The 13,224-nt window shown below is 38.2% G+C and overlaps 1 protein-coding gene across 1 annotated transcript in view; it reads left to right on the top strand.

Annotated features, from left to right (window-relative positions):
* The window catches only part of Chn1 (chimerin 1), a 144,626-nt gene that overhangs the window by 71,807 nt on the left and 59,595 nt on the right, over window positions 1-13,224 (top strand). Inside the window, 1 exon segment of the mRNA XM_051184459.1 lies at window positions 7,486-7,774. Within this exon segment, the coding sequence (XP_051040416.1) occupies window positions 7,486-7,774 (289 nt within the window).

Consider the following 13,224-nt stretch of genomic DNA (forward strand, 5'->3'; position numbering starts at 1 on the left):
CTTTTGCTGCATTGAGCTTGTCCTTGCCCCCTTTGGCTTCACTGCCCCCCCCCCCCACATATCCAAACAATGCTGGCTCCATTAGTATTCTGAGTCAGGCAAGAGAAAACTAAACTCTCAGGAAGCTCTGGAAAAACCCAAATGAATGCATATTTCATTCTTCTCCTCCCACCCACCCAGAAGCCACAGGCATTGCTGAGCTGTGCCAATTTGGAGCAGTGCTTATTTGCAGATGAATTGAAAGGCTTTCTTTACCCTTCTTCAAGTGTAGCTCATCTGGGCATTGCTTGAGTATTAAAGAGTTTAAATTATTTTCTGAAGATCTCAGATAGATGTTTGATATATTGTTATGGTAGTACCCTTATCCCATTACACAATTTCCTTCATCTTAATTCCCCTCCTATATATCATATAATCCTTGACTATAGTAGAATAGCTGCCCTGCAAGTATCCCCTCTATCGCTTGCTGCCTGTGGTTCTTATAGTCAGTGTTTGTCCTACCCTATTTGCTGTAGTTTTAGGTACCTGTGTTAGCCTTTACCTCTGCTTCTGCTCTCATTTGTGATTATTTTGCAAACTCTACAGATTGGCCCTTCCTGCTAAGGCTTCAGATTTTTTTTTCTAGCAATTCCAATAACTATTTCCTGCTGACTCAGGTGTTTTTTTTTTTTTTTTTTTTTTATGTGCAAAGTTTCATTTGAGAGGCTGTTTCATGTTTAGGTCTGGTAGTTTTTTCATATTGTTATTAAGTTGAATTTTTTTTTAAAAGATCTTAAAGTGTTCTTTAAATATAGAAGGCACACCTACAGAGAAAGGTTATTTCTGTGCCCTACTGTCATTAAAAATGAAATGAGGTCCTCCAGGACAGGGAGGATGCCTTACTCATCTTCACCTCTTAGGCTTCTACATGATGCATACATAGGATTTGTTCAGTATTGCACTGGATTATGAGCCATCAGATTCCCAGTACCCCCTTAGGCTGCAGTTCTCTGCTTAATAAAAACCAGAGAGCCATCTTTCACTCAGATCATTACTCTTCTCTAAAAATCTCTCTAGTAGACAGAGGTTTGTGATTCCTTTGCTGTGTTGCTGGAAAAGACACATAGCCTAATTGTAGGGTTTTAAATGACTAATTTAGCCCTGTGCATTTAAATCAATGTTGGTGGTCAGTGACTCAGAACCTGGGTCTTACACAGTCCTGCGTTCAAACCCTGGTTCCTGAGTTTGCTGTATGACTTTGGACAGGTTACTTAATCTCCTTAACACTTAGTTTGTTGTAAATGAGGATGTAATAGTAATACCTCATAGAGTTAGAACGATTATATGGTGTAATGTACATGTGTCCTAGCATATCATCAAGATATTCATGTGGATAACTCTGTTTTCTTATACCTGGGTTGCAGAGTGATTTTTTATTCTGCAGTAGCAGATTAATTTTAAACCATTTAGTGAAACTGGTCATCAGTTCTTAAATAAGTGGAATCTATTGTTAATTCAAAGACATAGTGAGCATTTCTGGACATACTGTGGTTTCTAATTGGTTTAGATATGGGTATAATGTTTTTATGAAAAAGTATATATATATATATATATATATATATATATATATATATATAGTTCTGAGCAAAGTAGCATTGGTTCTCTGCATAGATAATGGGTAAAAATGGTAACAAAATTCTGCTTTGCTCATTAGAGTAGAAAGAGCATCTTTGTATTTCCAGTCATCAATACAGAAAGCAGCTTTGTGTTATATTCCTCATCACACTGAGAGAATTAGGGATCTACAATGACAGTGTGGCATGGTACAAATAAGCTTATAGAAATCTCATTGTATTTTGGCAGTTCTATGTAATGCCAGTGATTTTTTTTTTTGAAATAAATTTCGTTGTTATATGTTGCTATCCAACTCAGGAGAAAGTATCAATGGAACCATTTAGAAATTCTTTTTAATAGCATATATTAGTTGTGCCCAATAATAGATTTCATTATGACCTATTCAAACATGTATATAGTGAATTTCGGAGATTTTTTTCACTCTCACAACCCCCTCCCCCAATCTCATACTGAAGCCCTTCTTCCCAATAAATTCTCCTGTTAGGTCCCCACCCCCTCTATTTTGAGACGGTCTTATTCTATAACCTAGACTGACTTGAATTTAGGGCAATTCTCCTATCTCAATCTCCTAAGTGCTGTGATTACAACCATTTACCATCATACCAGGCCCATTTATTGATCCTGTATAGCTATCATTTGCTTGACATTATAAGGGCCAGGTGTTGTGTTAGCATCTAGTGCTTGAAAGTAAGCAAAACCAACAGTCCATACTCACTACCTGACAGCCTGCTGAAGTGTTTGACCTTTCCCTTAGAAGCAGTAGTGTGTCATTAACTCTCAGGAAGGAGAAAGGACAGGGGAGGACTTTACCTTTGCATTTGTTTTTCTGTTTTACTGTTTTACTGGGAATTTATGTGGTTTCAGTGTTTGAAGATTCTTGATATATGTGTGTATTTGTATGAAGTTAAGGGAGATATTTAAATATAAAAATAGCCTATGGTGAACTGGGCTGTGGTGGTACACACCTTTAATCCCAACACGCAGGAGGCAGAGGCAGGCAGATCTATGTGAGTTCAAGGCCAGCCTGGTCTACATAGCTGTATAGTATACAGCTGTATACAGCCAGAGCTGTATAGTAGAAAGACCCCCCATCTCAAAAAATGATATCTATACCTACCTATAGATATTTTGTCCTGCAGCAGCAACAATCATATATATGTTATATTTTATTTATACATTTATTTATAAAATATAAACATTACATGTCTATTTATAGTCTATGTTATATGTGAAAGACAATGCAATATTTCTAGGTATGGTACCCCTTCTGGATGGGTATACATGTCCTAGGGTATATATGTGTGCCAGTGTTCAGCCTTACCAAATAAATCTCTCTGTTAAACAGTGTAGCACCCACTGACTTGGTAGCAGCTCTGTATCCTTGCTGGGGCTTAGTAATGGCAGACATTAAATTTTGCCAGTCTGAGGGCTTCATTTACAATTACTGCTCTGTTTGGAGTACCTTGTTACATTTACCTGTACAGTATGGGCCCATTTTTTTTCCTGTCCTTTGTGATTATTTTCTTGGATTGTTACTTTGACTTCTCCCTTGACTGTTTAAAAGTGTCTTCTTTGTGGCTTTTTTTTTTTTTTTTTTTTTTTGTGGCAAACTTCTTTTTAAGAATGAAAATAAAAGAGATCCTATAGGTTAGCATGTAAACACTTTAAAAATAGATATTTTTTTTTTCCCTGTGATTGATTTGTTTCCTCCAGTCTGACCTGATTCTGTCTGTTTATCTCAGTGTTTGTCAGATACCGGGTGGTTGCTGGTCAATTACCGTATTTAAGTGTATTTGGTACTTAGTCTCAGACATAGTTCTGATAGCTCAGGGGAGCCTGACAGTTCAGATGATGCTCTTTGTTGCAGAGTTGGTGAGATTCCCCCAGAAGTCTTCAGGTCTCCTGTCAGGACAGGCACCCCCTAAGGACCTGGTAAAGTGCTCAGCGCCCTTGTGTTCAGGGTGGCACCTCTGCTTTCTGCTCTGCCTGTGCTCTGCCAGTCTCCAGTTCTTCCCTTCCGGCGAGCAGAACTTACTTAGGTCTGCCAGGGCAGGTGAGGAGCTCAGCTTCATCTTGTGTAGGTTGTTGCCTAATCCACCTTCCAGAGCTGTCTGGTGCCATCTTTGGAAATTTAGTTAGGCAGATGGGAGGAGAATATACTCATAAGTTTACACACTTTAATAATCTCCCCGTTTTATCATCAGAATTATGTAGCAAAAGTCATAGCCTAATGTTTTCAAGGGGTTAGTTTAAAGTTCCTCTCCTCCGATCGTTTCATCACTTATTTCTGTTCCCACCTGTGTCCCGAAGGCTTGTTTATGACTGTGTGCTTCTGGCTTCTGAGGTGTTTCTTTGTGTTTCACCATTGAGTGGGATGCTTTGTCTCTGGTAAATAATACAAATTGTGTTCATGATGAAAACGTTTTGTATATTTGTTGCCGGAAACTCCTCTGATGCCTCAGTATTAGTGGACATGGTCTTTGTGTGTGTGTGTATAAAAACTTTTTCCTATGTTTTTTTAAATTTAAATTAAATATGACCTTATTTTATGTACCAATCTCAGTTTCCTCTCCCTCCCATCCTCCCGTGCCCCCCACCGACTCCCCCTCCCTCCCCATATCCCCTCCCCAGGGAGGGTGAGGAGTGGACATAGTCTTATGTATGCTTTATTTTCTGTTTATAAACAGAAGACATCTCTTAGCTTCTAGTCCTTTGAAGAGACACTTCAAAATAACTTTGGCCTCAAATCAAAATTAATTTTTGGTGTTACAGAAAGTAACATTTTACATATATTTTCATCATTTTATGTATCTAGACTAAATTTTTTTTAGGAATATGATTCACCCACAAAGAAAAAATCTGGAAAAGAGTGTCATGTTCATATTTTTAAAGCGAAACGGTAGAATTACAAATTTTGAAATGCATCTGAATGCAGTTGGGCATAGTATTACACAGTTCTCTAAAAAGGAGAATGCAGCTAGAGCACTGGGGAGCATGGTCTTTGTAGGAGGTGGTAACTCTGTTCAGCAGTCACAGCACAGAGCAGATAGCCCTCATTCTTGCCTGTTTGTTAACGTCAGTACCGCGCTGGAGAGCATGAATTTCCACCCTAGTCAACTCTGTGTCTGTAGAGTGGGGGACTGCTCCAGTCTAGGCATGTTCACTCAGCCTTAGCCCAGGCAGAGGAAGGTGGGTAGGTCAGGAAACAGGAAAGGCAATTTGTCTAAAGAAATGGAGGGAAGCAGAGCACAAATGACTCAACTGGTAAAGATGCTCGCTGCAAAGCCTGATGCTTTAAGCTCAGTCCCTAACCAAAATGCTATAAGGAAAGACATTCTTCTTTGACCTCTGTGTGCTTGGGTAGGCATGTGTTTGCATTCACTCACATAAATGGATGTTAAAAGGGTGTTTTTAAAGCAGTCTTAGCTTGAGGTTTTTGAAATTGGGCATTTCATATCTTCGGTCTGTTTTATGATTTCTATTTCCCACTTCCTAATGCTCAGAGAGTCTGAGTATTTTCTTGACATTATACCAGCACTGTTACAAGGAAGGCTCCCTCTCACCCTCAAATCTGCTGTCTTCCTCTTTGTGTTTTTTCTTACAGGCGTTCCCCTCCATTATCATGGTATTCTGCTTGATCTCTATCCACAGATGGCACAAAGCACGAAACAGGTCAGAGCAGTGGAGCAGTGTGGTAGTCCGCAGTTAGGCTCTCCCTGGTGGGACTTCCTAAGTAAGAGGAACACCTGCCATCACGTTAGTAAAAATGAAGGTTTTTTTTTTTTTTTTTTAAGAAAAATATAATCAAAATTCCAATCTGGACATTTGCTTCCATGTCCTTAGAGACTAAGTCTAACAAGTCCTTGTGGCCATGTGTGCCTTCAGTAACCCCATAGCTCCCTCAGGCTGGCAGGCTGGTGAAGAGCTGGAATCATGGAAGGGACATCTTGAAGTTACAGGGTAAAGTGGAAGTCCAAACCTAGACTTCTGTCCTCCAGCCAAACCATGTCTAAACCTTTTGGGATCAGTTCTGCTACCTACCTTTTCTCATCCTCAGCTCCCCAACTGCTCAGACTTCAGATGACACTTGTATGACAGGTGACTGCCACTGCTGCCCAAACTGTCTTTATTCTGAGGGTCATAGATACATGGAAAGCAGCTTAGACAAATTCAAACTCAAACTCAAACTCTCTCCCTCTCCCTCTCCCTCTCCCTCTCCCTCTCTCTCTCTTCCTCTGTCTCTCTCTCCCTCTCTCCCTCCCTCCCTCTCTCTTTCTCTCTCTCTGTGTGTTTAAGTAGTAGATAATATAAGAAAAAGGAAATCATAGAAGTATAATAGACTAAAAAACTTTAATATTTAATTTTGGCATAGACTTTTTATCTTTCTAGCTTTTGAGACTTACAGAATGAAAAATTGATTGGGAGAAATGTTTAAGTTTAGAGGAAAGTTTAATTATATGACTCATTTACTTAAGTGTAAGTAAAAACTTGATTGCTTTTGAAGGGACAAAAGGTGGATAATTATATGTTAAAAGGTCAACATTGATACTATGTTGGATTCTGGATTAAATATTATAAAGTCTAAATTACAAAAAAAACCCAAAATATTCTGGACCCATTATTTAAAAGTATCTAATTCCTAGCAACATGTGGTGTTGCATGCCTTTAATCCCACATTTAGGAAGGAGGGACAGACAGATCTCTCTGAGTTCAAGGCCAACCTGGTCTATATAGTGAGACTAGCCAGAACTATACAGAGACCCTATCACAAAATAGAATAAAATAGCTAGCTCCTACCCATTTGAAATACTGTCTGTGCTAGAATTATATTATATGATGAGTTTGTAGCTTCATGTGGTACCTTTTCAAAGAATATATATATATATGCATATATATATTTTAATTTTAAAATTCATTTCGTGTGTGTGTGTGTGTGTGTGTGTGTGTGTGTGTGTGTCTGCCCGCGCATATGTGCACGAGCATGCCTGTGTGCATGTGTGTGTTTACAACCAAACAAAACAGATCCTTTCTGGATGTTCATGCTGAACCTGGCAGCTCTTCCCATTTTGGTGTTGGCTTCTGTTGAGTGGCCTGTACCTCCTGGCAAGGACACTGGTGTCACTTATGCCAACTTGGATCCAATTCTGAGGTTTCCTGCAGGAAATAAAACGCCAAAATCACTATGATAGGAAGCTATCCTTCTCCATTTATTAAAGCATATCATCAAAGCAGACAACAGATTTCTGTAGTCTGATTATACGTGCTTCCATGGCCTATGTTTTGCAAATATTTTTTGCCTATCCAGCAGATGCAGGACACGTTAAAGAGGAAGAACAAGCCCTTGACCTCTGGCCAGAAATGCCCAAGTGTGTCTCTGTGCTGTCTGCTGCTTAGCCTCATTCTGTAGGCATCACAAATTCTAATGATTGCTGGTATCCCACTTTAGTGAGTGGTAAATGGGACTTGCCTGTTGAAAAGCACATTAGATATTTTCATTATTCAACTTGAAATTTTATATATTACAGTTGATCAATTGTATATTGAATGTGCCTTCTACAGTTATAAAATTTATTTCCCCTGATTTATTACAAGTGTAATGAATTGGCTTTAAAAGATACATAAGTAAAAATGTTCTGTCTAGGATCACTGTGCTATAACCCTAGTTACTTCAAGTTCATTTTTATGTTTGGAAGTTAAATTTAATGTATTCCAAGTGACTAATAGATATTAGTCACAGCTAATCTAAACAAATAATGTACAAGCAGAAGCAATGGGTATTTCAGCTTGGGGTATTTGTGCATTTGTTTCTTCTTCAGGAGAATTCACTTGTTCACTTTTCTTAAAAGCATCTTTCCCATTTCATTGAGGCAGATTTGGAAGTCAAACCAGGAACTTCAGACTGTACTACGATGGAAAGCACTTTGTTGGGGAGAAACGCTTTGAGTCCATCCACGATCTGGTGACTGATGGCTTGATTACTCTCTATATTGAAACCAAGGCAGCAGAATACATTGCCAAGATGACGATAAACCCAATTTATGAGCACATAGGATACACAACCTTAAACAGAGAGCCAGCATACAAACAACACATGGCAGTCCTGAAGGAGACACATGATGAGAAAGAGTCTACAGGCCAGGATGGGGTGTCGGAGAACAGGGTAAGCTACCACACTGTCTCTGTCCGTGGGGGGTCCTTGGCCAAGCGCCCTTCTGCCTGAAACTCTCCTTCTCACAGCACTTTCAGATGGAAATGCGCTTTCCTTAATGTCTGGGTTTGTGGGGATGAGCTTTGTTTACCTCTTACTTGTTTGATTAAAATATGCTAGGTATATTTTTGCTCCTGATTGTGTCCCTTTAAAAAAATCATCTTAAAAAACATGTTAGAAAAAACATGTTAAGGGGTTTTCGTCAGAAGAATAGCCTGTGACCAAGAAAGACAGCTACCACCATATAAGGAACTGAAGGATCACATCAGAACTTTTGTTTTCTACGGTAGTTTATAACTAGTTCTGTTTTTAACAATGTTGTTTATTTTAATATACATGTTTTAATTCTGTCTATTGATAACTATTACCCTATTATGAGAATCAGTTAGCCTCGAGTGGGAGGATTTATCTATTAGAATTTAGAAGAATTTACTTTTCTTTAATTGTAAAATGCCATTTAAATTTTCAGTTGTCATATTTTAGTTATATTTCAGAATAACATGAAAAGTTTTAGTCCTTTGGTGTTGGATTGTTTACACTTGTTGCCATTCTTCCTCATCCTTTATTGCAAAGGAAAATGTCCTGTTGTTACACATTATGTGGGACTGAGCTAAAGGACCAGTCTCTGTCTGGGTTGCAGCCTGTTATGTTACTTCATTTGGCATCTGTGGGAGTCTCTGGTGGCTAAGGGTGTGCAGAAAGGTTTAGAAACTGGCTTCTGTGAGCTGGTCACTCTGTGCCTTGCCTTACTTGTAGATTTGTGACAAGAGCCAAGTTGTGGGGTGAGTGGGATAGCGTGTGTGAAGCACTCAGCAGTGCTTGGCTGGTGGTGAACCTGCAGTGTTCTCTCTGTCTATGGCCTCAGCATAAAGCAGCAGAAGACTGTTTGCTGTGGATGGGTAGGAGATGGAAAGTTAGTGTTCATTGACCAGCCCAAATTTTGGTTTCTGGCAGACCTTTACTCAGTTGGTGTTCAGTAACTACAGAGAAACCAACATTGGCTATTAAAAGTTTGCTTTAAATGTGGTCTTTCATATATTTATATTTTCTATGAAAATTTGGAAGTTGCCAAAATTTAAAATCATAAATGTGTGCTATATTGAATAGGGTTCTTTTCTGTCTCATTCCTTTTTTTTTTTTTTTTTTTTTTTTTTCCACTTATTTTCCACCTGTGATCTTTCCAGGAAAAACTTCACTTTCCATATCTAATAATGGCATTGTAGCAATTTACATAGATGTAAATTTACATTCTTGGAATAACTTAACTCTTTCAAAGTTTATCAGCCTAATGATTAATTTGGCATATGTATGTATGTACGTGTATATATGTATTACACACACACACACACACACTTAATCCTAGGGATGTGAAATAATGACACTTAATATATTTTATTTATAATTAGTCTCATATTTAACTTGACAGGATCTAGCTTGTCTCTAGTATAAAATACAAATGATGATCACAGACTCAGAAAACTGAAATAAATACCACCTACAAGATTTCTACTATCCTGATTGTGTTCTGAAAACTCCCAGGACTCTATTGTGTTAAGGGGCCAGTGAACATTATAGAAAGTAGTTAGCATTGGGAAGTATCTCTCTCCAATAGTACATCATTAGGACCAATTAAAAATTATTCTTTGCTTAAACTGCATGCATCTTAAATAGAGTTGACTTAGAATTCTCACTCAAAAATAGATTTATTTTATTTACAGGTGTCATCCAACAAGACAGGGATGATGACCTGTTCAACAGCTTGAAACACTGATTCCCTGTCACAGTGGATGACATTTGTAAGTAAAAGTAATCATACTTAATCCATTCAAAATACCTATTGACATAAAAATGGTTTAATAAACATTTTAATGGATCCTTAATAGTTAAATTCCCTCTTTGTCCACGACTTCTTACATGAGGCAAAAAATGTTGGTGTTACAGAAATTGGAGTAGTGCTATGGGCAGGATGCTAGTGTTGGAATTAAGAGCTGGGTACTGCTTCCATTCTGCATGTGTTTATGAGTCCAAATGCGGCAGCTGCTTCATTTCTGTGAGGACATCTTTCATCTTTAACACAACAATTTTGGACTAGATTATTCAATTATGCGTTACAGGGAAGAGACAACACAGTACTAAAACATTTCCTGCAGTCTCTTGAAAAATGAGAACTGTTATTTACCAATTAATCAAATAACACTGTAGCTACCATCTAACCTATCTGGACTCGGGTTTCTTCATATGAGATAAGGGGTTTTCTGTAAAAGATAAATTCCACTAAAAATACCAGAAGTGTTCCGTGTTCAAACAAATTAGACTAAATTTATATTTTTTAAAGCTGTTTTCTTCTTCTTTGGCCTTCCGTGGTAGCTTAATGTGATTGCAATTCCCCAATAGTGCTTTAAATTTGGACTACTTGAGTCACCTGCTATTACTAAAAATAGTTTTGGAAAATGATGTTTACAGCTTCCCTTGATAAAGTTGGTGTGCTGACCCCTCCCTGTTTCAGAATTAAATAGGAAGAGCTCTTAAGAGTCAGTTCTGTACCTCAGCTTCTGTAAACAGTCTGCTCTATGTGTTTATGGCCATAAGCCTATAAACCATCTGTTGTGTGGATTTTGTACATGGCTTGCTATATGTTTTTATGGACCTGAACATGTAAATGTCTACTGTATGGATTCATAGCCATGAACATTGTTGCTACAGGAGGTGAAGCCAAGCCAGCTCTTGTCCCTAGAAAACCCATTAGCCTATTGTAATGGCCAGAGTTTTCCTTCCAAGTGCTAACTATGTTGTTTCTCTCATTTACTATTCATACTCTTTCCTAGGCTTGAAAAATGTATAGTAAACAAGAAAATTAAAGCATTGCAATGCATACTGGTGAAGATGTAGTGTGTAAGGCAGCCAGACTCTCTTCTTCTCCACAATAGCTTGATTTAGCAGTTCAGGCTGGACAGGGGCCCAGTTTATTAGTAACCTCCATTTCTTTTGGAACTGAATTTGAATAATTTCTTGTTCCAAGTAATAAATATATGTGTGTCTCTACAGATTCTGGACCAATGGACGCATTCAGTAGTTTTTATGATAATTTCATACTAATTAAATTACAATTTAAATTTAAATCTTTTGGAAAACATGCTGTAGAAAATATTTCTTATAAGCATTAATAATATAAACTGACAAACAAACCATCTAATTTGCATTTTAGAAACCACACTGTGAGCCAGGACATAATCTAGGCAGAATGTTGTTACCTTTGGATAAGTTACTGAACATCACCCCTCTTCATGAAGATGCCTCTGATGGCATGGGTGTGAAAAACTATGGTACAATAAAACTTCAGCTAAATCATATCCCTCTCACAAAATGTGTTTGGTCTCTTCCTCTCTCTCTCTCCACACACACACACACACACACACACACACACACACACACACACACACCTATATATGCACACATATGTGTGTGTGTGTGTGTGTGTGTTTCCTTTTTCTAAGGGAGTTTAGAACAAACACAATGTCTTATATGTTGCCATTAGTTTGATTTTTAGGAGTTTCTTTTACATTGAAAATTTAATTTTGAAAGACTTCTCTGGGATTACCAAGCTACATATGCTTGACATTGAAATATAATTGATGCCTTGCCAAAATTTATTGTTACTACTAGAATCTTTGGATACCTCTATAAACTTTCAATTTTTGGTTTCTTGGAAGAGCTAGGTGAGTGTAGGTGATCTGGCATATTAATTAGCCTGGTCTTCCATATAATAGCTCTCGTTAATGCTTTTACTTTGCGTAAAAGGTATATGGCATGTTATCTATGTCTACACAGTCTCAATTTAGAAATCAACAGATTGGCTATATATAAACTTAATCTTAAATAATAAATTAATGACACTAGAGGAATAATAGCATGAAGTAATCTTTAAAGAACCATGTCTTGATTTCTTTTCTTTCTTGCCTCCACATTCTTTTGGTCTATACTTGTCATTCCTTTTTCTTATGTCTATTTAATCTATTCCTTTTCTTCATCCTGCATGCAGCTGGCTCAGTAGCTAAGAGCAGTGACTGCTCTTCCAGAGGGCCTGAGTTTCTCAGTACTCACATGATGGCTCACGATCATCTATAACTCCAGTCCCAAAGGATCAGTGCCCTCTTTGGGTGCTGTGGACACTGCATGCACATGGTACACAGTCACACAATCAGGCAAACAACAAAGAAAGACACAAAGACAATGGCTTCATGTGGCCCAGGTTGGCCTTACACTTTTGATCCTCCTGCTTATATTTCTCAAGCACTGGGATTGCAGGTGTATGCCACCACGCTGAGGTTTGGCTTCCTCTTCTTCCTTCTTTGCTCTGCCTTCATCCACCTCAGGCCTCCATAAATTTGCATGTCCAGGTTTCCATTGTAGCTGCCTCAAGAATCAGCTCAGTTTGTGAACACCCTTTCACTGAACTCTACATTGTGCTAGGGTTGCTAATTACCAAACTGATGGTTTATAAGAAATATAAGAAAGCTTCAACTGCTGCACAGAACTTCTGATAGTGGTTTATCCTCTGTAAGATACTCTGCTTAAGACAACAAAGTTGGTTTGTTTTCAGGGAGCATGTTTTTTCATTGTGTATCAGTTATGTGACCTTGAACAAGCCCTAACTCTCAATTCATCCCAGTGTGATGGTAGTTTACAGCTGCCACTGCATTGACTAATATGAGATTCAGGTTTTTTAAGATTTATTAATTGTTTATTAATAATAGATTTATTAATTAATTTATGTGTGTGTGGTTTTCTCTCATGTATGCCTGGGTATCATATACATGCCTGATGTGGAGTTCACAAGAAGGCATCACACCTCCTGTAACTGGAGGTTTAGACAGTTATGATCTGCCATGTGGGTACTGGGAATCAGGCCTGGGTCCTCTGTAAGAACAAGAAGTACCTTTAACCACAGAACCATCTTTTTGGCCCCTAGTATAAATTTTGATGAGATTTTTGTAATGTGGTCTTCATTGAAAATGTAGAGCACTAGCTACATGGGCATTGTTGCTCTCTTGGGTCTGCCTGGATACTACATAACCCCAGTATTTACTAAAAACACAGTTTCAGGTTGCTCTGGGAAATCATCTTTTCTATGCTATAATTGCCCTTTATGTTCACAAAACATCAAAAAATTTCCTAATTATTTCCTCAAATGTTCTCTCTCTCTCTCTCTCTCTCTCTCTCTCTCTCTCTCTCTCTTCTCTCACTCTCTCTCTCTCTCTCTCTCTCTCTCTCTCTCTCTCTCTCTCTCTCTGTCTTCCCCTCTCTCCTTCTCTGTCATTTTTTTTGACACAGTTTGTCTGTGTAGCTTTGGAGCCTGTCTTGGTACTAGCTCTTGTAGAACAGGCTGGCTGGCCTTCAACACA

This window comes from Phodopus roborovskii, unplaced genomic scaffold (genome assembly GCF_943737965.1).
Source record: "Phodopus roborovskii unplaced genomic scaffold, PHOROB, whole genome shotgun sequence".
NCBI classification, from domain to species: Eukaryota; Metazoa; Chordata; class Mammalia; order Rodentia; family Cricetidae; genus Phodopus; species Phodopus roborovskii.